The sequence below is a fragment of the Entelurus aequoreus genome, linkage group LG16, assembly GCF_033978785.1.
Source record: "Entelurus aequoreus isolate RoL-2023_Sb linkage group LG16, RoL_Eaeq_v1.1, whole genome shotgun sequence".
NCBI lineage: Eukaryota > Metazoa > Chordata > Actinopteri > Syngnathiformes > Syngnathidae > Entelurus > Entelurus aequoreus.
The window spans coordinates 35,751,245-35,779,215 of NC_084746.1; the positions used below are offsets into that span (position 1 = coordinate 35,751,245).

At 39.1% G+C, this 27,971-nt stretch overlaps 1 protein-coding gene and 1 long non-coding RNA gene across 4 annotated transcripts; one reads left to right on the top strand and one right to left on the bottom strand.

Annotated features, from left to right (window-relative positions):
• Window positions 1-2,730: 2,730 nt before the first annotated feature.
• LOC133630894 (voltage-dependent calcium channel beta subunit-associated regulatory protein) lies at window positions 2,731-26,466 on the bottom strand. Of its 3 annotated transcripts, none has more exons than XM_062022721.1 (12): window positions 26,344-26,466; window positions 23,476-23,534; window positions 23,226-23,312; window positions 13,055-13,125; window positions 9,844-9,989; window positions 8,611-8,672; window positions 8,367-8,529; window positions 8,111-8,291; window positions 7,194-7,328; window positions 6,907-7,102; window positions 6,634-6,832; window positions 2,731-6,562 (listed from the first exon to the last, which is right to left on the bottom strand). In XM_062022721.1, the coding sequence occupies exons 4-12, from the start codon at window positions 13,100-13,102 to the stop codon at window positions 4,963-4,965; spliced, it is 2,730 nt and encodes a 909-aa protein (XP_061878705.1). In that variant the 5' UTR covers window positions 13,103-13,125; window positions 23,226-23,312; window positions 23,476-23,534; window positions 26,344-26,466; the 3' UTR covers window positions 2,731-4,962. The 3 variants fall into 3 exon arrangements, with proteins under 3 accessions (XP_061878705.1, XP_061878703.1, XP_061878704.1); XM_062022719.1 differs by having other exon boundaries at window positions 23,398-23,534; XM_062022720.1 differs by having other exon boundaries at window positions 23,398-23,523; window positions 26,344-26,361.
• LOC133630896 (uncharacterized) lies at window positions 8,046-10,117 on the top strand. The gene is made up of 3 exons (XR_009821365.1): window positions 8,046-8,566; window positions 8,659-8,766; window positions 9,837-10,117. It is a non-coding gene; the product is annotated as an uncharacterized LOC133630896 (long non-coding RNA).
• Window positions 26,467-27,971: the final 1,505 nt, after the last annotated feature.

Genomic DNA, 27,971 nt, shown 5'->3' on the forward strand with positions numbered 1-27,971 from the left:
CAGTGAGAGCCCTGCAGCCCCCACCTATCCGGACACCACCCCACCCTTCTGAGAATAGATCAGAGAGCAGGTGAGTCACGACTGAGCGAAAAAGAGTGCTGCACCTTTTACGTCAGCAAGGTCATCAGAGAATTTCTCTCTTTTCACAGGACACAAGCACAGGATGAAGAACACTTTCACGTCAAAAACGATGGGTAAATAGTATGTTTCTCCTTTTAGTCGAAGTCATCTCTCTTAGTGTCTTTGTCAAGGATGAAAGATAGAATTTTGTGCATGACTCATCTCGCTATAAAAGCAGCAAGAGTGCGGCACAAAGACGCAGGACGTACACACACACACACAACAGCTCAGGTCTTCTGTTTGAAACAGCGGATTGTACATTATGCACCCTTGTGGACATGCCCGTCATGTAATAAACAGCTTGATGAGTAATTAATTACATCTGTTCAGTGTTCCAGATTAATGCTGCTTTTCATCAGCTGGTCCAAGAATGATTCAATTAACTTATTATCAATGAATTAATTCCCTAAAAAAGTCAACAGGAATTTCTACAAGTGTATATTATTTTATGTTTGTTGCCAAACTACCACGGATGGATATTAGTGAAAGCAAAATACAAACAAAAATCTTAAAACAGGAAAGGGAACCTAACATGTACAAAATAATTTTGATTCATGAAAATCTATTCAATGCAGATGCTAATGTAAAATGTAATCTGCAGAAAATGGATGTACATTTATTTCTAGAATTACCTATCAATGATCTGAGGTGACAGTATCATGCTGCAAATACAGTACAGGCCAAAAGTTTGGACACACCTTTTCCTTAAATGTGTTTTCTATTTTCATGACTATTGTAGTTAGTCACTGAAGGCATCAAAACTATGAATGAACACGTGGAGTTATGTACTTAACAAAAAAAGGTGAAATAACTGAAAAGATGGTTTATATTCTAGTTTCTTCAAAATAGCCACCCTTTGCTCTGACTACTGCTTTGCACATTCTTGGCATTCTCTTTGTGAGCTTCAAAAGGTAAATCACCTGAAACGGTTTTCACTTCAAAGGTGTGCTTGAAGCTCATCGAGAGAATGCCAAGAGTATGCAAAGCAGTAATCAGAGCAAAGGGTGGCTATTTTAAAGAAACTAGAATATAAAACATGTTTTCAGTTATTTCACCTTTTTTTGTTAAGTACATAACTCCACATGTGTTCATTAATAGTTTTGATGCCTTCAGTGACAATCTACTATGTAAATAGTCATGAAAATAAAGAAAATGCATTGAATGAGGAGGTGTGTCCAAACTTTTGGCCTGTACTGTAAATTTATTTCTAGAATGACCTAAAAATTGTCTGAGGTGACAGTATCGCGCTGCAAATACATTCCCGTCAATCAAAGGGTGAGTAAGTTTACTTTATTCTAGTTTTATTGTACGAAGAGGGAAATGTTGGCCTGTACAGATAATACATTTTAAATGATGACTGCAAGTAAGTAATTCATGTTGTCCGCCCTGAGATCGGTAGGTTGTGAGTTCAAACCCCGGCCGGGTCATACCAAAGACTATAAAAATGGGACCCATTACCTCACTGCTTGGCACTCAGCATCAAGGGTTGGAATTGGGGGTTAAATCACCAAAAAATGATTCCCGGGCGCGGCTACGCTGCTGCCCACTGCTCCCCTCACCTCCCAGGGGGTGATCAAGGGGATGGGTCGAATGCAGAGGACAAATTTCACCACACCTAGTGTGTGTGTGACAATCATTGGTACTTTAACTTTAACTTTAACTTTAAATATTTCATTTTAGACTTTGGAAAAACTTGAAAGTCCAACGGCATCATAAAACAGATTGCGGTGGACTTTGTAGGACCCAGACCAGGCCTGGGCAATTACTTTGACTCGGGGAGCCAAATTTAGAGAAAAAAATGTGTCTGGGGACCAGAATATCTATTTTTAGGAACACTAATACAAAACCTCACAATAATGTCTGATTGAATGCTAATAACGTTATGACAGACCGCCTTAAAAAACAGAATGGAATTTTACATTTTTTACTGAATGAGACACCCAGAATGTACCGGTACGTGAAAATAAAGAATGTGGGATTTACAATATTAACTAGGAACAATAAAACACTGAATATTGACAACATATGACCCAGACTGTGGAAGACGTCTCTCAGTGAGTGATGTTTGTTTCCATATATGGTTGTACTAATAAAGTACCGCGATACTAATTGATTGAAATAGATACTATACTGCCTTTGAAAAGTACCGGTACCGTCCTTTCATCTGAATCCCCGCTGTGTGGTGGTGACTACAGAGCCGAGGCGCGTGATGTTGAGTGTGTTAAAACACACACACAAAGTGCATACAAGCAATAACATCTTGGAGAGGAGGAATGGCAAAAAAACGACAATTGTACTGGTTAATAAAGAGTGTGCCTGAAGCGCAATATGGAGGTATTTGGACTTCAAAACTAACAATAAAGGAGATGCTTTAAACACGATGCGCTGCAAGTGTTGCTTTAAAGCACGCCTCGCCAAATGTGACGATTAGTATGAGCACCTTTGCTTCAAACTTAGGTAAACATTTAAAAAATAAGCATTCACATCTGCACAAGGAGTTTAAAGAGTAACAGGTAATGATGTTGTTGTTACACCTTTACTGCTGTTCGGCTCCGATGCAGACCGAAGAAGAGAAGCTCCACTTTCACGTCAGAATGACAAGACCGCCAATTGTGACAATCTGGTTGTTTTATTATTAGTTTTGCAGGTCACAACCGTACACGTTCATCCTTCTACTGCGCAGTGCAAGCGCTACCCCTCTCTCTCTTTGCTCGCCCATTCACTCACTGACGTCGCTCAGCCAACACGTTGCCTTCCTCTTAAACACACATTACATAGGCACCGATCCCGTGGGTGCTTCGGGGCCCGAGCACCCGCATGGGATTGATGGCAATTTACAATCTTTAAAATAATTTTTGAAAAATCAATCTTACATCTATCCATTTTCTACCGCTTATCCCTTTCGGGGTTGCAGGGGGTGCTGGAGCCTATCTCAGCTGCATATAGTCTATAATTGACAAAGCCTAACCAGGGTTTATTTGTGCCCGATATTAACCTAATGACACAATCAACTTGATTTTGAACATACTGCACATGAGTGAATGAAGGGCATACATACTCAGCCATACATGTCACACTAAGGGTGTCAGTATGAACAATGCCAACACTGTCATAAATATGTGCCATATAGTGAAACCACACTAAACAACAACGGCAAACACATTTTGGAAGAATATTTGCACCCCAACACAACATAAACACTACAGAACAAATTCCCAGAATTCCCTTCAGCACCAACTTTTCCGGAACGCTACAATATGAACAAACGCCATCGGTGGATCTACACCTAACATCCATTGTAATGATACCACGTACAATAGTGTATCCAGTCGATACTACTATGATTACATCAATATTTTTTAACATCACAAATCTTTTTTTTAAATGTATATTATGTTAATAAACTCAGTAAATATGTCCCTGGTTACATGAGGACTTTGAATATGACCAATGTATGATCCTGTAACTACTTGGTATCGGATTGATACCCACATTTGTGGTATCATCCAAAACTAAAGTAAAGTATCAAAGAAGAGAAGAATAAGTGATTATTACATTTTAACAGAAGTGTAGATAGAACATGTTAAAAGAGAAAGTAAGCAGATATTAACTGTAAATGAACAAGTAGATTAATAATTCATTTTCTACCACTTGTCTTTAATAATGTAGACAAAATAATAGAATGATAAATGACACAATATGTTACTGCATACATCAGCAGACTAATTAGAAGCATTTGTTTGTTTACTCACTATTAAAAGACAAGTTGTCTAGTATGTTCACTATTTTATTTAAGGCCTTAACTGCAATAAGAAACATGTATTTGATGTACCCTAAGATTTTTTGTTAAAGTAAAGCCAATAATGCAATTTTTTTGTGGTACCCTTTTTTTAGAAAAGTACCAAAATAATTATAGTACCGGTACCAAAATATTGGTATCTGTACAACACTATTTCCATATTTATCTCGCAGCAACACAATTTACTGTTGCTTGGCTTAATAGAAAACAGTGGACAAGTACTCTCATGAGACACTTTATTAGGTATACCTGCAAAATCTACTGTAATCAGACCCAATGCAAGAGCTGCATACTGAAATGTGCCTTTACAAAGATAATTATGTGGTCATTTCAGTATGATGCAACACACTATAATAAACATTGTGAAGTAAGGCTATCTATGGAAAGGCATTTTGGATACAGCTCTCAGACCGACAGGTTATCCACTACTGGATTGTGTAAGTGTACCTAATGTTTGGATGAGGTTTGGTCACAATGGAGAGGGTTTTCTGGCAAAATACATTATATGAACTTCATGACACCTTCCCCACCTGTCATCCACTCGGGTGATGCAACACTTAACCTGAATTCCCTTCATTGTGCACAAAAACGATCCACTGTATTTTCGTCGGCTCCCGGCCCGAGTTGTCCTTTCATAATAAGAGCAGGATGCGAACACTGGTGGTCTCGAAAACGATCCCCTGTTGCCTTCATGTAGGTTGAAACAAGAAGGACACTTGCGGAGGATATGGTTGCTCATGATACAAATGGGTAACGTGGGCTTGTTACTTCCCAACAAAGTGCTTTTTTTGTTTGTAGGTTTAAAACTGTACAGTCTTCTTTTACATATTGTTTGCACATTACAAGGGTAGTAGTAGTAGTAGCATGCGAAAAATTCACAATTTTTATGTTTGAAAATATTCCTAAGTATGGAGGCGCTAAGGTACCTGTGCAATACCAGCTAAAAAGGGCATCACAGTGGAAGTTAAGGTCTGAGAGGAAATGCTGGCCGTCAGATTGTATTATGTGATTGTTGAAAGAGTTGATGACAGGATACGATGAGGTTATTTAGGACTGTGGTCAGGTGAGGCTGTGTGAGAGGCAGTGACCACCAACTTGGTTCCACCCTGGCCAAGCTCTGCCCTCCTTATGCCGCCGTAGAGCCTTTCCTGTACCGCCGCCGCCAGCTTATCCGTCAGGCTGCTCCGCACCTGCTGACTGCTGTTGTTGTTCCTGTTGCCCACTCTGGGGTCCATGCAGCTTGGAGGTGGACTGCTTGTGCTTTTTGTGTCGGAAGAGGTTTGGTGACCCTTGTCGCCCAGACTGGTGGGCTCTGGGGTGGTCATGTTGGCTCCATCGCTGGATGCTGTGCTCTCTTTGGCCGTCTCTTCGCCGGCCGCAATCTCACTGGCTTCTTCATCCGCTGCACTGGCGATGCGTGACAGTGTGCTGTGATACCTGGTGTCCAGAGGGTAACTTGCACTATCGCCTCTTGGAAGTGGAGTGAACGTCTGCCTCTCTAAAGATGGCGAGTACCGCCCCCCAGTCCCCGAGCCGGGGTCGCTATATTGTTTGTGTCTTTGCCACTGCTTACGGAGATTCACTCTCGATCGATGCCTGGTCCGAAACAGTGAGTCTTGCTGGTCGAACCGCGGGTCGTGTCGAAGGAACTCGTTGAAAAGAGCGTCTGTCTTTTCGTCTATACTGTAGTCGCGGCGGTGGAGACGAGGTCGGTGAGGACTGGAGGGCTGAGAGATTGGCTTGATCAGCTGAGATTGTGGTTTGGTGAGTGGATATTGTTCTTGGAGGCTACCCTCTGTGCTTTTTGGTAAGTCGTCCTCCATCTCTTCCTGGAACAACCTGATCTCTGTGCTTTCGCACACAGTACCTTTCCTCCCTGAGCTTGTGAAGAATAACCTCCTCTCTGACGCCGTCTTCCCACGCGGGGCTGCAGGAGTCCCGAAAAGCCGCATATCCTCTGGTGCCTTGAATGGAGTTTCAATGGAGGCATAGCCGCTATCCATCTGAAGGAGCTTGCGGTTTCCCACGTCAGCTTCTCCGTCGACAAAGCTTCCCATTTCACTTCCCCCGCCTGACGCCCCTCTGACACCTCCTTCCATCGCCTCTCCTTCTGCTTCAGGTTCATCGTCCAGGTCTTGAGACAAGCAGCTGTCTAGATGTCCAGTGCGAGCACCTGGACAGCCCAGTGATGAAACACTTTCAGCATCACTTCGGATGGATTCCCGGTCTGTGCTGCTCTGGTCCGAGGAGGCGTAATGCTCCAGAGAGGCTCTCAAGCTCCAGATGTCTTTGTAGAGAGATGGATGTGCCTCCATGCACAAAAGAGAAGAACCTGAACCCGCCCTTGGTCTGATCTCAGCTTCCAACACGCTGTCTTCACCTTCATCTTGGTCCACCTCACAGTTTTGCCTCACTGCACCTTCAAGATTTTTCCTGGTTGAGTCTTCCGGTTGTGGCTCAAACAAGTCATCGTCCTCTAAAGTTTCAGACGCAACCCCTCCAGTGTCTATCCTTCTGACGGTATCTTGTTGTAACTTTGTCTGCACTCTTGGTGCGTCACCTGAGATGCTCTCTTGTCTCTGGATGGAACATTCATCGAGTTCTTCTTTCCTGCTGGTGACACTCCCTACCTCCAGGTTAAGCCTTAACAGAGGGATAAAACGATTATTCCATTAAGACTTGATGGTATGGCAAGTTTTTGAGACAAGATATACCTGTGGAGGAAGATTGAGGAAGGACCCAAGGAAGATTGAGAGAGGGACTCTGCAGACAGGGACTGCAAGCCACTAGTCTGACTGGGAGTTTGCGGAAAAGACCTGATTGGATCATCTCGGAGAGAAGAGTCATCCCCAGTGTGGTCAGTGGTTTCACTTGCAGCTCTCTGCCTCTGGAAAGGCCTTCTCTTTGGGGATCCTGATAGACCGTCATATGCTAGCTTTTTAATATGCATTTCTCAGGTTACTTAAACGTAAAATTCCCAAACAAACCTTTGGCATCCAGACTGGCGGCTCGGTGGCTGCTGTCAAACTTCCACCTCCTAAAATAGGGCCCAGCTCCCTCCAGACTGGCGTGGCGCCGCAGTTTCGAGAAGAACTGAAGAACTGAAGACTGCCTCGGTGCTTGAGTGTACTCCCCTATCGTGTGGTCACTGTGAGCATCTAGTCGATCCCCAAGAACCTCCAACTGACCCAAGAGACCAGGTGATCAATTACAGTGATCTGTCAAATACAGTATGACAAATATTCTTCAACTGAGAAAAACGGCTAATGCTCACAGTGAGGGAGCGTTTGCTTCGCAAGACCAAATCCTGTCTAGGAATCTGGTTCAGGACGATGGAGTGATGTGTGTCTCCTGGAAGACCTCCACTAAGGCTCTGATCCAACCAGTCAGGCACTCTTCTGTCAGTCGGCTAGAGAAAGAAAACAATTTGTAGTCCAGCTTCTGTGATTGTTGCAACAAGTGGCCACGCAAACCTGTGACAAATTTTTTAACCATAATATGCTAAAACAGTTTCATTCATTCAATTGGACTTCGAGCACTAATGGTTGTGCACCACATATTCTACCTAGCAACAAGTGTCCATGCAAACATATGACATAAACAGGAAAAGTATGTATATATTAAAACGTATGTGTGAAATTTGTTTTCATCAAGGGCTTAATCGCAGTTATGGCTGCCTTAAGAGGGCCACTTGTAATATTGAATAAATATAAATGTACGGTGTAATCACCTCATAATATTAAATTACACAATGACCAATGCATTTGATTATGCAATAATGTGATTTGAAATCTTACGTCAAGGGGACGAGCAGATATTCAATTATCTATTTTTACCAAAACAATGTGCAGCGTCTATTGTAGGCCTGAGCAATTATTTTGACTGGGGGGGCCAAATTTAGAGAAAAAAATGTGTCTGAGGGCCGGTATATCTATTTTTAGGAACACTAATACAAAACCTCACAATAATGTCTAATTGAATGCTAAAAATTTTATGACAAACCATCTTGAATTGTTTCTACCTAGAAAAATGTACACAAACAGGAAAATTATTTTTAGGAAAATAATGCTATATTAAAATGTACTTTATAATAAATATTGTTTGTGATATTTTAATTTTATGTATTTTTTTTGGTTTGTTGTCACCCTTGTATTCTGCATTGCAGGAACAACTGAGATGGATCCCCCTTACCTGGTAGATTGAGAGGGGTAGTTTGGGCACTGGTGCCTCGCTGAGGTTAGCAGTGCTGCTCTCAGTGGAGTCGCACTCCATGATGGTGAGGATCTTGAGGTCACATGGAGCTGGCGGCAGGTGGAGGTGGGTCAGCCGAGCCTTTTTCAGATGGTGAAAATCCCCCTCGGTCAGGGTGTATCTTAAGCACAGCGACGAAGGGATGAATTGTTAAAACCAGAAATTTTCTATTAAGAACTACTAATTTTCCGCATACCTGCGTCCTTTTTCCTGAGCCATCCTCTCCTGTTCGTACAGAGCAGACTCATTGAAGGAGACTCTGCGGCCTGTCAATCCGGTGGAAACAAACCTCTCTGACTCCATGTCGTGGCAGCTCGTAGCCGAGAGGGCGTCGGATTCATCCAGGCGGATTGTAATCTCTGAGTGACACGGTGGAAGGAGAGAGATGACAATACAGTAAGTGCATGTAAATATATCACTTTGAAATGTGCAGTTCTTACCATGGGTGGGCTGACAGTCTTCAACATAAGTTGTGTTGGTCTTCTCAGGGTCATCGCTCGCTCTGGGGAAAAAAAACAACAACAAAAAACACTCGTTAACACACGGCAGTGGTAACTACATTAGGGGCAAGGAAGGGCGCTGCACCACCAGGTCTGGTAAATGGCACTGTTTTGTATTATGTATTTAAGACAGAATTGCAATTAACCACATTCAGCAGATGACACTTTTTTCTTTATTTACTTCATGAATTTTATAATGCATTCATCAGCAGATTCTCATTGGGCTTTGGTGTAGAAATACTAAAATCAGGGGAATTGTTCATTGGAATTATTGATTGTACAAAATTGCAGGTTAGTCTGTGATAGGTTGTCTTAAACAATTTGTTTAAAACAACCACATTTTATTCCGATTCAGACTTTCAAATAGCTTGTTAGTAATAACACACTACATAAATAGCCTTTGACACTTTTTAAGTTGTTAAGGTTATTCTTACTCATATAATATTTTATCTGGTTTTAGCTATTTTATTATGGTTTAATTTTGGTAATTTTTTACATCCACATTTTTGTGTCTCAATTTTTATTTTTTTTTATTTTTTTTAGCTGTATCTCATTTTATTTGCTAGTTTTATTACTGCATGTATTTTTATAAATGTTGTACTTTGGTCCACAGGTTATGTTAAAACCATTGACATGTTACAAAGTGCTTTCAGAAAAAACAATAATAATTGTGGAATAAAAATGAAAATGTTAGATTTTTTATATTTTTTTCTTTAAAAAAGTAACAATTTTAATAATTTCTAAAAATTAAAAAACATTAATAATAAGCTTTTTTTTATTACCGTACTATTTCAGACACAAAAGGTGACCAAAAAATACACATTATCTCCACAAATGAAAGACAAAAAAAAGCTTATTCAATACAAAATTTTGTTTAAAAAAATAAAATAAAAAAACAATTGTAGGGGCACACTTTTTTTTTTTAAATGTGTGTCCATAATGGGACATGAAGAAACAAAGCTCATAATGTCCTGCCCCATGACTCAGATGTACTAATCTCATTCTTAATTGGTGAAAACCAAAACAGTCCATTTCAATTATAAGTACTAAGCTATTTCCAAACTTTGATTTACCTGTGTTTTTGCATTGGAGGACAATTGGTCAAAAAAGCTTGTTATTTTTACCTAAAATCTTTCATTCTATTCTGTGTGTGTGACAATGTGCAGCGCCCACCTGGAGTAGCGACGCCCACCCATGCAGCAGCGGTGACAGAAGAGCAGCAGCAGAGAGAGGAGGACCAGCGTCCCCCCAGCGAAAACACTCAGCAGCACCAGGAGCAACACATAATTCTCCACCCGGCCTGCCGACACAGGTACATCCTGCCGGGGAAAAAACAAGACCACTCATTTTATTCTGTTCCAGTGCATTAGTTCTTCCATTTGGAAATTTTACAGGGAAAAGATGAATACATTCTATTTTTGTGCTTAGCTTCTACATGAATGCAAACACCCACATACATTCATCTTAGATGCATGTAGACCTTTCTATGTGGAGTTTGTCGGTTCTCTGCTTACTTCCATGTATTTTTAACTCATTAAATAGCCTAAATGGTGACAGATTGTCTGCATAAGTGAGCATATGTGACCGTTATAAAACACAACTGTCACATATCTCGCTCATCATGCATTAGTCCTGCTGAAACAATAATGCTTCTTTTTCAATAGTCTGTCAATATAATAAGGAATAGAATGAACAGTGTGGACTGGCAAGTGATTCTTGTGCCCGGACTGGCTCTGATTAATACTCTCTCGGTCAGTCTTGGCAGAGTGAGCTCCGGGATGCTAATCGAAACGTCAGCGAGACCCTTAATTTAATTTCTAAGCTCTTCTCAATGAGGAGGGAGGGCGGTTTGGCTGGGAGAATGAGGTCTCGGCAAGCTAAAAATGGAAATGAGAGGAGGATGCAGACGCACATGAGCGATCCCCGCAGCGAGCGGAACGTCCAGCATCTGTTCTGATGTCACATTCCAAAGATGGTGACAAGTAACTGGGTTATTCAGAGAAAAAACACATTTTAACGCCTTCAAGGTCCTAAATTTAAATATTTTGTATTAAATATAAATTAGGTTTACTATACTGTATTATTTTAGTTTGTATCATGTATTATTGTTTTATTATATTTTTATAGATTGTTACATGTTGTAGCTTAACTACGATCAAAGTATTGGACAGGACGTCGAAAATGTGTAATGAAGTTGTACTTTATATAAGAAAAAAATGGGCATACTAAACGGTACAAAACGATCCTTTTATCTTGTTATCTGTCGTTCATTCATTCACCCGTAGGCTCGTAATCCTCAATCTCATCAACCACAATGCACCTGCTCCCGGTCTTTTTTACATCCGGTTTGCCGCAATGAATTGTGGAACATGCAGTATTTTAGTTAACCCTTTGTTAGGCTATGAAGTAGAAAACAACTCAATTCAATGTCAGTGTTTCTCAAATAATCAATATCAAATACATGTATAAATCAAATCAATTCCCTTTTAACTCTTTTTAGCGATAAATAATAATAGATTAATTTATCAGCAATTAAATCAAGCATGCAAATTATGAATGATCATCACACATGAACTATATAACTCATAAGTTACAACACGTGTATAAAATACTATTACTATATATAATATTATATACTATTGTCTGTTATTGTTACTCATTACATTCAGATCTAGCATTTAGTAAATAATAAATCAATGTATTTAGTCGTATTGTAATATTCAGTAAGTTTACCAGAACTAGTATTTTTAAACTATGAAAATAAGAGGTGGATTTGAATATACAGTAATAATGAGCAATGTATTTAATATAAATAGTTGTCTTATATATTAAAAACAATTTATTTTTTTTAAAGCAAAAATATAACCCTTTTAATTAAGTACACCGAAGGGTTAAAATTGAAAAGTAGTATCTGTATAATTATTTTAGAATATTATTTTATAATTAAGTTATAATTGTACCATGTAAAAAAATTGTGCATCTGAAAAATAAAACAATATACAGTACAGGCGAAAAGTTTGGACATACCTTCTCATTCAATGAGTTTTCTTTATTTTCATGACATTGTAGATTGTCACTGAAGGCATCAAAACTATAAATGAACACATGTGGAGTTATGTACTTAACAAAAAAAGGTGAAATACCTGAAAACATGTTTTATATTCTCGTTTCTTCAAAATAGGCACCCTTTGCTCCGATTACTGCTTTGCACACTCTCGGCGAGCTAACTCATTCAAGACTGTTGGAAAACCATTTCAGGTGACTACCTCTTGAAGTTCGAGACAATGCTAAGAGTGTGCAAAGCAGTAATCAGAGCAAAGGGTGGCTATTTTGAAGAAACTGAAATGTTTCAGTTATTTCACCTTTTTTTGTTAAGTACATAACCCCACATGTGTTCATTCATAGTTTTGATGACAATCTATAATGTAAATAGTCATGAAAATAAAGAAAACACATTTAATGAGATGTGTCCAAACTTTTGGACTGTACTGTCTATTTAAAAAAAAAAAAGCAAAAATAAAACCCTTTTATTAAGTACACTAAATGGTTAAAATTGAAAAGTAGTATATGTTCAGTTATTTTAAAATTAAGTTATGATTGTACTATGTAAAAAAAAATGTGCATCTGGATAATAAAACAATGTATGTAATGAAATATGTCAGATTTATTTATTCACACCTGTTTTAATCTAAGTTTTGTATTAATTTAAGCACCAAATTCTTATTTTAATTATCTCATATTTATGTTATTTTATATAGATTGAGTGTGAATGTTGTCTGTCTATCTGTGTTGTCCCTGCGATGAAGTGGCGACTTGTCCAGGGTGTACCCCGCCTTCCGCCCGAATGCAGCTGAGATAGGCGCCAGCACTCCCCGCGACCCCGAAAGGGACAAGCGGTAGAAAATGGATGGATGGATGGATGTTTATATAGGATTAAAGCCACTGTACAAAATGTTCTTTTTTGCCTAGAGGCTCCCCTACACGTTTAAAGCGCCTCTCTACCTTTGAAAGATACGCCGGCATGTGTAAAGTTTTTTCAAAGTTCTTAACACCTGTTTCTAAGCCAGTGTGCCTATTGGGCAGAATAAACCAACAAGCACTCCGCTACTGTCATGTGTGTTTGTTATATATTCATCAAACGCAGCACTGACCTACATTCAGCGGGGAATATACAGCCTGTAACGTTTCAACATATGTTTGTGTGCCATGTGCAATCCGCAGTTGGAGTGACACCTTGATGCTCCTTCATCTGCACGTGTACTTACGTGTTTCATTAAAATCAGCTGCTTTTACTAGCTCTGCCAGAAGGAACAACGCGATCTTTGAATACACATCGAGCTGTCCTAACACTGTACATATTCAACTGTATCCAAATATTACTCACAGTGGAGTTCTCCGTCAGACTTGTCAGAGAAGGCGAATCATTGCTCATGGTCCAGGTCAGCGTGGGTGAACCTTGGAGAGGACCACCAAAGTCAGAGACAGTTCAACCATCAGCACAATCCGTCATTGTTACCTCAGTGTCATTGTGTACGATGAAGGTGAGGAAACTGAGCGCATGCTTCTTTCCCTTTAAAAATGCTATGCGGTACATGCTGTCTGTAGAAAAAGTGTTCTAATATCCACTTGATTTACTGTCTGAAACCTTCTTTATCTTCAGCCCGTTTACTGAGCACCAGACAGAGCTGGCTCTATTTAGCTCATCTAAAGCCCCCACTGCCTGGTGCCTGTTTAGCTCAAATGTGCCACATCTCCAGCCTGCTCTATTTAGTAACTGTTGAATATGGAATGTATTCCATCAGGTTCTTGATCAACTAAAATCTGTTTTATCGCAAGGCTATTTTGCTTGCCCTTCTTAGTGGAGCCGTCTGTGTCTAATTCCTGGTCTCTCTAGAGCAGAGGTGTCAAAGTCGTTTTGACTGAGGGCCACATCTCAGTTATGTTTGGCCCCAGAGGGCCGCGTCTAACAGTGAATACTATTATTTGTTTATTATTATTATTATTGTTATTATTATTTTTGCCTGCTCAGTGGCCTTGTGGTTAGTGTCCGCCCTGAGACTGGAAAGTTGTTCATTCAAACCGAGTTATACCAAAAACTATTAAAAAAAATGGGACCCATGGCCTCCCTGCTTGTCACTCAGCATCAAGGGTTGGAATTGGGGGTTAAATCACCAAATGATTCCTGATGGCGGCCCCCGCTGCTGCTCACTGCTCCCCTCACCTCCCAGGGCATAAACATGGGGATGGGTCAAATGCAGAGGATAATTTCACCACACCTAGTGTGTGTGTGACTATTGTTGGGACTTTAACTTTTAACTTTATTACACAATTTTTGAATGCATTTTATTAGTAGATTTTTTTTTTTTTTTACTTAAAATGTAAAAAAAATATTCTAAGTTGCAATAAAAAAGGCAGCTCAGTTGCCAGAATTTTACTGTAAAATGTACATTTGTTTTTTTACTGTGAATAAAAAAACTGCAATTTTACAGTAAAATTGACACCTTAGCTGCTGTTTTTTGTTTTTTTTACCACAAATCAACTACTATATATTTTTCGATGTATTACTGTAAATGCCAAAACGGCACCACAGTTTATTACAGTTTAAAAAAAATACTTTTTTTTTTAATTTAGAGAAAAATGCTGTAAAAACCCCAGTAAATTTCACAATTTTACCATGAAATCTATTACTACTTTTATATTGCACAATTTGATGGATAATTTGCTTTGAAATCATTATTATTAGTATTTATTCATATTTAAAAAATGGTTTGAATGCTTAATAATATATTTTTGCATAATTAGACAATATTTAAGTTAACATAAATTGTGATTACATGGAGTACTTTTTTTTTTTTTTCTCCCAAAATAGAAAAATAATAGTTTATAATAATAATAATTTAGTGAGAAAAGTTACAGTACTTTATTTATATTAATTCCAGGCTTTCGAGGGGCCACATAAAATGAAGTGGCGGGCCACATAAAATGAATTGGCGGGCCACATAAAATGAATTGGCGGGCCACATCTGGCCCCCGGGCCTTGAGTTTGACATATGTGCTCTAAAAGCAAGCCTATTCAACTGACGGCCCGGGATGACACAATTTAAACTTCAAAACTTGGGAAACAAACATTTTTGCAGCAAATTCCTAAAAACACTAAAGTGCTCCTGTTGTACAGAGGAACTTGGATCACTGTAAACACAGATCCTTGCTAGCAAACATAAAACACTGGGGTCCAAACATGTGATTTACAACTGAGGCGTCCCTCAAGGCACCCCTTTGAGTCCTACTCCTTTTTTCCCCCAATGTGCTTCATGTAACTAAGGTGTTGCTGTGCCTTTTTTTTGTCCAACTTCTTTATTTATACAAGTGGTGTTACTCAAGGCTCCGTTTTAGGTCCTCTCTTTTTCATAATTTGGGCTATTCAGTTCAAAAAACTTGTGAGAAAGTCAAATTTTTGCAGCAGATATTTAAATACACTAGAGTGCTGTCATAAATATGGTCTTTGACTAGGTTCTTTGCAGAAGGTCCTTAAAACAGCAAAGCCCTCTTGTAAGAAGAATAAACAGATCAAAATAAAATGTCTACTGCAGGGGTGCCCATTACGTTGATCGCAATCTACGGGTCGATCACGGAGGGTGTGTCAGTCGATCGCCAGCCAGGCATTAAAAAAACAAAACCCAAAACCAGTGAAGTTGGCACGTGGTGTAAATGGTAAATAAAAACAGAATACAATGATTTGCAAATCCTTTTCGACCTATATTCAATTGAATAGACTGCGAAGACAAGATACTTAACATTGTAACTGAGAAACTTTATTTTTTGCAAATATTAGCTCATTTGGAATATGATGCCTGCATTTGATGCCTGCAACATGTTTCAAAAAAGCTGGCACAAAGTGGCAAAAAAGACTGACAAAGTTGAGGAAGGCTCATCAAACACTTATTTGGAACATCCCACAGGTGATCAGGCTAATTGGGAACAGGTGGGTGCCATGATTGGGTATAAAAGCAGCTTCCATGAAATGCTCAGTCATTCACAAACAAGGATGGGGCGAGGGTCACCATGTCGAAGTTTAAGAACATTTCTCAACCAGCTATTGCAAGGAATTTAGGGATTTCACCATCTACGCTCTGTAGTATCATCAAAAGTTTCAGAGAATCTGGAGAAATCACTGCACATAAGCGGCAAGCCCGTGACTTTCGATCCCTCAGGCGGTACTGCATCAAAAAGCGACATCAGTGTGTAAAGGATATCACCACATGGGCCCAGGAACACTTCAGAAAACCATTGTCAGTAACTACAGTTGGTCACTACATTTGTAAGTGCAAGTTAAAACTCTACTATGCAAAGCCAAAGCCATTTATCAACAACACCCAGAAACGCCGCCAGCTTCACTTGGCCCGAGCTTATCTAAGATGGACTGATGCAAAGTGGAAAAGTGTTCTGTGGTCTGATGAGTCCACATTTCAAATTGTTTTTGGAAACTGTGGACGTCGCGTCCTCCGGACCAAAGAGGAAAAGAACCATCCAGACTGTTCAAAGGTGCAAAGTTCAAAAGCCAGCATCTGTGATGGTATGGGGGTGTATTAATGCCCAAAGCATGGGTAACTTACACATAGGTGAATGCACCATTAATGCTGAAAGGTACATACAGGTTTTGGAGCAACATATGTTGCCATCCAAGCAAAGTCTTTTTCATGGACGCCCCTGCTTATTTCAGCAAGACAATGCCAAGCCACATTCTGAACATGTTACAACAGCATGGCTTCGTAGTAAAAGAGTGCAGGTACTAGACTGGCCTGCCTGTAGTCCATACTTGTCTACCATTGAAAATGTGTGGCGCATTATGAAGCCTAAAATACCACAACGGAGTTGAACGACTTAAACTTAAACTGTACGTCAAGCAAGAATGGGAAATAATTCCACCTGAAAAGCTTAAAAAATGCGTATCCTCAGTTCCCAAACGTTTACTGAGTGTTGTTAAAAGGAAACGCCATGTAACACAGTAGTAAAAATGCCCCTGTGCCAACTTTTTTGCAATGTGTTGCTGCCATTAAATTCTAAGTTAATGATTATTTGCAAAAAAAAATTAAGGTTCTCACTTAGAACATTAAATATCTTGTCTTTGCAATCTATTCAATTGAATATAAATTGAAAAGGATTTGCAAATCATTGTATTCTGTTTTTATTTATCATTTACACAATGTACCAACTTCACTGGTTTTGGGTTTTGTAGTATCCCCTGTATCTAGGAAATGATAAATAATGATAAATGGGTTATACTTGTATAGCGGTTTTCTACCTTCAAGGTACTCAAAGCGCTTTGACAGTATTTCCACATTCACCCATTCACACACACATTCACACACTGATGGAGGGAGCTGCCATGCAAGGCGCTACCAGCACCCATCAGGAGCAAGGGTGAAGTGTCTTGCCCAAGGACACAACGGACGTGACTAGGATGGTAGAAGGTGGGGATTGAACCCCAGTAACCAGCAACCCTCCGATTGCTGGCACGGCCACTCTACCAACTTCGCCACGCCGTCCCTGATGGCGTAGTAACGTAGTAACGACGTAGTAACTGACTTATATACTGTATTGACATATAACCTGCTATATCTGGTTCCTGATATATTGTTGGTAATTTCTGCTATATTAAGAGATTATTGTATTCAGAACTGGATGGATCCAGATCTAGAACCTGCTTATTACTGTATATATAGTCCATTCTGTACCTCAAACCTGTTTTGTCTAGTGCCCGCTTAATGCCTCCTATCTAGAACCTGCTGTATCTAGTACCTACTGTGTCTTATGACTGATCTGTATCGTATGAATGTACCTGGGCCCTGATTTATTGATGATGCCTGCTTTATCTATTCTGGATTCTGCATTATCTGTATCTCACACCAGTTGCATCAACAGTGCATCTGGACAGTATTCAAGGTGCTTCACCAAAATAGAATAAATTAATTTGTGTCCTCAAAATTCTACACACAATACCCTATAATGACAATTTTTTTTGCAAATGTATCAAAAGTAAAAAACTAAGCAATCACATGTACAGAAGTGTTCAGATCCTTTGTTCAATACTTTGTTGATGCACCTTTGGCAGCAGGCAAAGCCTCAAGTCTTTTTGAAGACGATGCCACAAACTTGGCACAACTATCTTTGGGTGGTTTCGCCCATTCCTCTTTGACGCACCTCTCAAGCACCATCAGGTTGGATAGGAAGTGTCAGTGCACAGCCATTTTCAGATCTCAAGAGATGTTCAATGGGATTCAAGTCTGGGCTCTTGCTGGGCCACTCAAGGACATTTACCGAGTTGTCCTGAAGCCATTCCTTTGATATCTTTGCTGAGTGCTGAGGGTCGTTGCTGAAAGATGAACCGTCACTACAGTCTGAGTTCAAGAACTCTCTAAAGCAGGTTTTCATCCAGGATGTCTCTGTACATTGCTGCATTGATATTTCCCTTTATCCTGACTAGTCTTCCAGTTCCTGCCACTGAAAACCATCCCCACAGCATGATGCTGCCAACACCATGCTTCACTATAGGGATGGTATTGTCCTGGTAATGAGCGGTGCCTGGTTTACTCTAAACATGACACCTGTGATTCATGCCAAATAGTTCAATCTTTGTCTCATCAGACCAGATCATTTAGTTTCTCATGGTCTGAAAGTCTTTCAGGTGCATTTTGGCAAACTTTTTACTAACAAATGGCTTCTTTCTGGCCACTCTACAACACAGGCCTGATTGGTGGATTGCTGCAGAGATAGTTGTTCTTTTGGAAGGTTCTCCTCTCTCAACATAGGAATGCTGTAGCTCTGACAGAGTGACCATTGGGTTCTTGGTCACCTCCCTGACTTGGACCCTTCAGTTTAGACAGCCGGCCAGCTCAAGGAGGAGTCCTGGTTGTTCCAAACTGCTTCCATTTACAGATGATGGAGGCCACTGTGCTCATTGGGACCTTCGAGGCAGCAGACATGTTTCTGTACCCTTCCCTAGATTTGTGCCTCGAGACAATTCCTTCAACTTCATTCTTGGTTTGTGCTCCACCATGCACTGTCAAGTGTGGGACCTTATGAATAGACAGGTGTGCGCCTTTCCAAATCATGTCCAATCAACTGAATCTACCACAGGTGGACTCCAATTAAGCTGTAGGAACATCTCAAGGATGATCAGTTGAAACAGGATGCATCTGAGCTCACGTTTAAACTTCATAGCAAAGGCTGGAAATGCTTATACATGTGATTTTTATTTATTTATTAATTTGCACAGATTTCTAAAAAAAAATAAAAAAAAATGTTTTGTCATTATGGGGTTATGTGTGTAGAATTTTAAGGACAAGAATGAATGTATTCCATTTTGGAATAAGGCTAACATAACAAAATGTGGAAGAAGTGAAGTGCCGTGAATACTTTCTGGATACACTGTAGTTCCTGCTTTATATACTGCCTCATGTACCTGACTTGTGTGTTCAGAAACTGCTAAATCTAGTCCACAGGTGTAAAACTCAACCCAGACCTGGCCCGCGACATCATTTTATCTGGTCCACAAACACCTGGAAATGATGTGTCAATAAAGTACTCATATTTTCTCACTAAATGTAATGGATTTTTTTCATTTTGACAGAAAAAAATATATATACTGCTTGAAATTGCATACCTTTTAAACTTTAATAGTATTCATTATTGCTACAAATATTACAGTATATTATCATACTTTCCAAACATGTTTTTGTCTAAATAAAAATACTTAAGTTTACAGCAAACTACCCAACAAATTAATAAAAGTTGCCTGAGCTGCCGGTTTTTGGCTGTAAAATGTACGTTTTTTGTTTTTAACGGTGTATTACTGTAAATGGAAATACGCTACATTTGTATTTATGGTAGAAAAACTGGCTGCTAAATTGCCAGCATAAAAAAATAACTTGTACTGTTTTTCCATGAACAATATAATGTTGTAAGAGCCAATGTCAGTTCAACACAAAAATTCTGGCAATTAAGCTGACAGCTTTTTATGTACCACCCACCCCAAAAAAAAAACAAGTGGTACTGTTTTTCCATTTACCGCAAAATGTTGTGAAAAATTAAAAACACACTTTTACAATAACAATTTGTAAATGTTAAGTTTTTACTGTAAAGTGGACCGTCTACTTAAAACAATGTATATAAATAATGAAATCCAGATGCAAGTTCATATATTATTCACTGTTACAAACGGCCCCCTGATGGCAGCCATAACTGCCATGTGGCCCTCAATGAAAACCAGTTTGACATCCCTGATCTAGTCCCTATCTGGACCCTGATACTTTGTTGCTGGGCCATCAGTTAGTCCCTTATGGCTGGTATACAGCCATTTTTGTGTCTGATGAAAATCTCCATCGACATCCAGTATAAACTCTGAGGGCAATTATATAGACTGCTGATTTGATGTGGTGTTGTTGTTTTTTTGCCAGGCTGTTATCTGCGATTGCAGTAATTCCCTGCACGACAAATAATTAGAATAAAAGGCTTTTTCCCCCCCAACAATCACATCCTGGCACATCCAACTGCGGGGGATTATCAAACATTTGGTAAACATAAAGGACTAATTTTAGGCCAAAACATGCATTTGTCGATGGAAACACTCATGCAGTAACACACAATTATGTACCTGACACACACATACATTTTTGTATTTGTTACCTTCTTGAGACCGCCGGAAAATGCCTACCTCTTTAGGACCACCCTTTCTAGATATATAAAGATTTGAATTTACAACATTTAATAGTATATACATACTATGCAAATATAAAAAAGGTAAGCTTTTAGTTAGTTTTATTTTTTGTTTGTAATTGTTTTTTAATCTTCATTATTTACTTCAAGTTATTACAGTATGTCTCTAAATACATATTTTATTTTTGTATTAATTGTATACATTTTTTATAAATTTTGGCCAAAGGGGGCGCATTTCAATTCCTTACACACACTTGATATTACATATGTTGGCCAGAGGGGGAGCACTTTTAAAACCAACACAAAGTCAATTTGAAAAATCCCTCCTTTTTGGGACCACCATCATTTTGATAGGGTTTCACCACCAGAGGTGCAAATGAGACATTCTCTATTAGATGCAATGGTTTTCCAGTATTGGGACCATGATTTATGTCCTCACTTGTTCACCGCTTCTCATATGGAAGGTACTTTTCCTTGTTGATGTATCAAGAAGGGTAAAAATACAACAAAACACACACACACATTCTTGTATTTGGTACCTTGAGACCTCCGAAAAATGCCTACCTCTTTATGACCACCCTTTCTAGATATATAATGATTTGTATTTACAACATTAATAATATATACATACTATGCAAATAAGTAAGGTAAGCTTTTAGGTTTTTGTTTGTTTGTAATTGTTTTTTAATCTTCATTATTTACTTCAAGTTATAACAGTATGTCTCTATATACATATTTATTTAATTATTTGAATACATTTTGGGGAAAGGGGGCGCATTTCAATTTCTTACACATACTTGTTATTACATATGTTGGCCAGAGGGGGAGCACTTTTAAAACCGTCAATTTGAAAAATCCCTCCTTTTTAGGACCACCCTCATTTTGATAGATTTCACCACCAGGGGTGCAAATGAGACATTCTCTATTAGATGCAATGGTTTTCCAGTATTGGGACCATGATTTATGTCCTAACTTGTTCACACCTCCTCATATGGAAGGTACTTTTCCTTGTTGATGTCTCAAGAACGATGAAAATACAAGAACACACACACACACACATTCTTGTATTTGTAACATTCTTGACTCAGAAAAATGCCTACCACTTTAGGACCACCCTTTCTAGATATATAAAGATTTGTATTTACAACATTAATAATATATACATACTATGCAAATTATAATAAAAAGTAGGCTTTTAGTTAATTTTTTTTGTTTTCAATTTTTGGTTTGTAATTGCTTTTTAATTTTCATTATTTACTTCAAGTTATTACAGTATGTCTCTATATACATAATTTATTGTGATTTTTTAATTAGTTTTGGCCAAAAGGGGTGCATTTCAATTTCTTACACACACTTGTTATTACACATGTTGGCCAGAGGGGGAGCACTAAGGGGAGTCCTAACTTGTTCACACCTCCTCATATGGAAGGCACTTTTCCTTGTTAATGTCTCAAGAAAGGTGGACATACAAGAACACACACACACACATTCTTGTATATGTTACCTTCTTGAGACCTCCAAAAAATGCCTACCTCTTTAGGACCACCCTTTCTAGATATATAAAGATTTGTATTTACAACATTAATAATATATAGATACTAGGGATGTCCGATAATGGCTTTTTGCCGATATCCGATATTCCGATATTGTCCAACTCTTTAATTACCGATACCGATATCAACCGATATATACAGTCGTGGAATTAACACATTATTATGCCTAATTTGGACAACCATGTATGGTGAAGATAAGATACTTTTTTTTTAAAATTATAAAATAAGATAACTAAATTAAAAACATTTTCTTGAATAAAAAAGAAAGTAAAACAATATAAAAACAGTTACATAGAAACTAGTAATTAATGAAAATGAGTAAAATTAACTGTTAAAAGTTAGTACTATTAGTGGACCAGCAGCACGCACAATCATGTGTGCTTACAGACTGTATCCCTTGCAGAATGTATTGATATATAATGTAGGAACCAGAATATTGATAACAGAAAGAAATGGGGGGAGGGAGGTTTTTTGGGTTGGTGCACTAATTGTAAGTGTATCTTGTGTTTTTTATGTTGATTTAACCAAAAAAAAACGATACAGATAATAAAAAAACAGATACCGATAATTTCCGATATTACATTTTAACGCATTTATCGGCCGATAATATCGGCAGGCCGATATTATCGGACATCCCTAATAGATACTATGCAAATATTTAAAAAAGGTAGGCTTTTAGTTAATTTTTTTTTTTTAATTGTTTTTTAATCTTTATTATTTACTTTGTTATTACAGTATATTTCCCTTGTGGATCATTAAAGTTTGTCTAAGTCTCTATATATGTATTTATTTTAATTTTTTAAATTAATTTTGGCCAAAGGGGGCGCATTTCAATTTCTTACACACACTTGTTATTACATATGTTGGCCAGAGGGGGAGCACTTTTAAAACCGTCAATTTGAAAAATCCCTCCTTTTTGGGACCACCCTCATTTTGATAGATTCCACCACCAGGGGTGCAAATGAGACATTCTCTATTAGATGCAATGGTTTTCCAGTATTGGGACCATGATTTATGTCCTAACTTGTTCACACCTCCTCATATGGAAGGTACTTTTCCTTGTTGATGTCTCAAGAAGGGTAGAAATACAAGAACACAGTCACACACTGCAAAGTGCTGCACATTCTCCAGCAATGTGACTCAGACAATATTTTATGTAATCTCTCGCACACAGGGACAGTGATAGGGTCTCTATCAGCTGTAGACGTCATACTATAATTGTGTTGTATAGAAGTCACAATACATGAGGAATGTGAGTGCATACTTTCATAGTGTACATATTCTTACGTTGTAAAACAGAAGGTGTGGAAGCAGCTTCCCTACAGCGCGTCCCTCAGCATCTTCAACTCGCCCGAGTCCCACATCTCAGCCCGCCTGCGCGGTAAGGAAGCAACTGTCAACTGTCTTGTCTGGCTAAGGAAGGCTGATGACGCTTCCACATGCAGCAGCATCTTCTTACATAAGCAATCAGCATCAGCATCAGCATCATCATCGGCATCGTCGTCCACTCGCCTGTGTTTGCTGCGAAGGGACTCACCGAGATGAAGGTTCCGGTCCAGGCATGCTCCCGACGTCCTCCGCATCCCTGAATTAGGGCTTCCAAAAAACGCACTGGAGTTATGAATGAAAGCCATTGGACACACCCACCCGCCCGCCTGCTTCCGACGCACCACGTGACCAGCGCTGACGATGCCGCTGATGGTGGTGATGATGCATGATGGAGGAGAACCCCCCCCCCCCCCCTTTCCCTCCTCCTCCCTCCCTTACTCTCCTCCATTCACAGCTGGTGTCAGTCATCGTGTTACAATCGATTACCTGAGTGTGCTAGAATCGATTTCTTTATGCATCTAATCGTTTTGTTTGTTTTTTCACGGCGTCAGAAGGCATCAGCTTGTAAAAAAAAAAAAAAAAAAAAGTACAACGTTGCAATCTGTTGCGGTGCCACGCGGTGGCGACATTGCACCGACAGATTCCACTGAAAGCAGCCGACGCGTTCATGAGTCAATACAAGCCGAGTCATTCATAAACAACTAGAAATGTTGTACATAAATGCAAAACCAGTGAAGTTGGCACGTTGTGTAAATGGTAAAAAAAAACAGAATACAATGATTTGCAAATCCTTTTCAACTTATATTCAATTGAATAGACTACAAAGACAAGATACTTAATGTTGGAACTGATTGATTGATTGAAACTTTTATTAGTAGGTTGCACAGTGAAGTACATATTCCGTACAATTGACCACTAAATGGTAACACCCTGTCTTGTTCCTTGTTGTGGAAATAAGTTGAGTTCACTACTCGTGGGAATAACACATCACATTTTAGGCAAGGCTAAAACAGAAAGTACCTCCTTCCTTGGGCCAATCATATTCGTGTATACTTCAGGGACCGCTCGGAGATGGTATTACCTAAGAATATTACATCCCCCTTCTTTTAGAAAAATATGGAACACAACATTCAAGAAAACACACTCTGTGCAATAACTGTTACTGAAACGTATTGAAATTCAAGTAGCACATGTACGACTGCCTTAAAGTAGGAATTCAACAACAGATTTCAATTATCACTTAACTTGCTCGAATGTCATACTGTTGAAAATAGAAACACAATCACACTGTTATTGAATTGTACGTATCTGAACACCATTGAGCATATTTTTTATAAGTCCATAACAACTCCGGGCTTAACCTCACGTCCAGACCTTGTCTGATACCGCACAGACTGTGGGGCTGTTTCTTCTGTTATCTTTGAGGTGTGTGGTGTGTCAGTGTGTAGTGCATGTTGTGTGTCATGTTTTGTGTTTTCTTCAGTCTGAGTGGTCAGTGTCTCTCTTGTGTCCAGGAGATGTCGTCTGTTTCGCCTGTATTCTTGTCCTCCTGATGCGCGTATGTGGTATGATCTTTCAGTATCAGCTGAACGAATGGCAACTGCTGGTTTCCAGTAGCCTTTCTCCTGAAAACGGATGTATTGTCCTTCATGCAAAGGTGACATTTGCTTAGCTGATCTGTCATAGTACTTCTTCTGCTGGTGTTGTTTGTTGGTTCTCATGATGTGAACATTCTTGTGGCTGATAGTTTTGGGTTGCAGCTGCTGATGGGTGTTAGGCAGGATTGAGCGTGTGCGACGACTCATGAGCAGCTGAACTGGTGACTTGAAGTTGTCCACTGGGGTATTGCGATATTCAAGCAGACTCAGATAAGGGTCTTTCTGATCAGCTTTGGCCTTTTCCATAAGGGACTTTGCAATGTGAACAGAATTTTCGGCTAAACCATTACTTTGAGGATAGCATGGGCTGGAGGTAATGTGTGTGAACCCCCATGTGTTGGCAAAAACATCAAACTCTCTACATCTGTACTGTGGACCATTGTCTGATATAACAGTCTCTGGTATCCCGTGTCTTGCAAAAGAAGATTTTAGTTTATGTATAACAGCAGCAGCTGTGGTGCTGTTTAATCTGTTTAGCTCAAAGTATCTGCTGTAAAAGTCTACTGTGACTAAATAATCATCATTGTTCCAGGTGAACAGGTCAGTAGCCACTGTTTGCCATGGCCTGTCTGGGATCTTGTGACTTATCATTGGCTCTTTAGTGTTTGATGGTTTATGTTCATTGCAGATGTGGCATTTACCAACTAATTCCTCAATCTGTTTGTTCATCCCAGGCCAGAAGATGATGTGACCTGCATGGATACGGGATAACATCTATGTGCGCAGTGAGTTGGGTATGATGATTTTTTCCCTCTTGAATAGGATGTTATTCATCTGCGAAAGCTCGTCCCGGTAGTTCCAATATTCCGCTATGTTCTGAGGCCATTGTTTCCTCTTCTCGGGCCATCCTGACTTAATTGTCTTTTTCAGCAAGATGAGTTGAGCATCCTTTCCAGTCTCTACCTTGATGTCTTCAAGTTTATTATTCTTCGGTCAATCGTCAACAAAATAAACAAACAGTTGTACATTCTTAAATTGAAAATGAAAATGTAGCAGACCGAAAGGGTTTAGGCTGAAGTTGAACACTTATTGCGCCTAACCCTATAAACAATGTCAAGTACAAAATAAACTTCCGAAAATTATTGAATGTCCATTGTACAACATATTATAAATACACATTATACATAACATAAACACAGTTCAATTATATACACAGTAAAGGCATGTGAAATATCCTTGTAGACATGTTAAACCTTTGTACCAATTTATATACTATATACAAACAATTGTACTTCCATTATTATTTATAACCCACATTTAGTATTTGAATTAACATTGATCATAGTATTAACTACTGTGTTGATTCTAGAGTGATATATTTTTTCAAGACATTGGTCTTAAAGTGTTTTTTAAGTCTTCAAGTCAGGTGTCACTGACAGGTAGGTTGCTATAAACGGTGTGCACTTGCATGTCCATACCTTAACTGAGGCTGGTGTCCTGGTCAGGCAATGACTTTCTGGAGAGAGTGTCTGCGACAGGAATGTCTTTGCCTGGTCTGTGAGTGATGGTGAAGTTATACCTCTGTAGCTGAAGCATCATTCTTTGTAACCTTGGAGGCGCTGCTGCAAGTGGTTTTCGCAAAATGGATTCAAGTGGTTTATGGTCACTTTCCACGGTGATGTGGCGACCATATATGTACTGGTGGAAACGCTTGCAGCAGCGCCTCCAAGGTTACAAAGAATGATGCTTCAGCTACAGAGGTCTAACTTCACCATCACTAGCAGCACGTCGTGTGTTGGCTCAACTTATTTCCACAACAAGGAACAAGACATCACATTTTAGGCAACGCTAAAACAGGAAGTACCTCGTTCCTTGGGCCAATCATATTCGTGTATACTTCAGGGACTGCTCGGAGATCATATTACCTAAGAATATTACACACCCGAATACGTTTTTCAACTTGTTTAAGTCGGGGTCCACTTAAATTGATTCATGATACAGATATATGCTATACCAGGGGTTGGAAAACTTTTTGGCTGAGAGAGCCATGAAAGCCAAATATTTTAAAATGTATTTCCGTGTGAGCCATATAATATTTTTTTTAACACTGGTTACAACTAAATGCGTGCATTTTTAAGTAAGACCAACATTTTTAGAGTATAATAAGTCTCTCGTTCTTTTTTAATAACATTGTTATTCTGAAGCTAACCAATGATAAATAAAATACTTCTTACCATTAATGCGACTTCTTGAACAGGTGCGGTAGAAAACGGATGGATGGATTAAAATGCATGAAAATGTTTTATATTTCGAACGTTATTTTCAACACTGTGATTACCAGCGGAATTATTCAGTACTTATCCTGTTAAGTCATGTGAGTTAAGATTTATCTGAGAGCCAGATGCAGTCATCAAAAGAGCCACATCTGGCTCTAGAGCCATAGGCTCCCTACCCCTGTACTATACAGTCATCACACAAGATAATCATCAGAATATATACATTGAATTATTTACATTATTTAAAATCCGGGGTGTGGGATGTGGAGGGGGGTGTGTTAGGTTTGGTTGTTATCATCACTTCAGTCATCAACAATTGAGAACAGAGAAATGGACATTGAAACAGTGTAGGTCTGACTTGGTATGATATGTACAGCAAGTAGTGGACATAGAGAGAGAGAGATCAGAGAGCATACGAAAAAGTATCTACATTAGATTATTTACATTTGATTATTTACAATCCGGAGAGGGTGTTAGTTTAGGGTTGAAGTTGCCTGGAGGTGTACTTTTATTGCGGTTTTGAAGGAGGATAGAGATGCCCTTTCTTTTACACCTGTTGGGAGCGCATTCCACATTGATGTGGCATAAAAAGAGAATGAGTTAAGACTTTTGTTAGATCGGAGTCTGGGTTTAACGTGGTTAGTGGAGCTCCCCCTGGTGTTATGGTTATGGCGGTCATTTACGTTAAGGAAGTAGTTTGACATGTACTTCGGTATCAGGGAGGTGTAGCGGATATTATAGACTAGGCTCAGTGCAAGTTGTTTTACTGAACTGAGAAACGTAATTTTTTTGGCAAATATTAACTTATAATTTAATGGCAGCAACACATT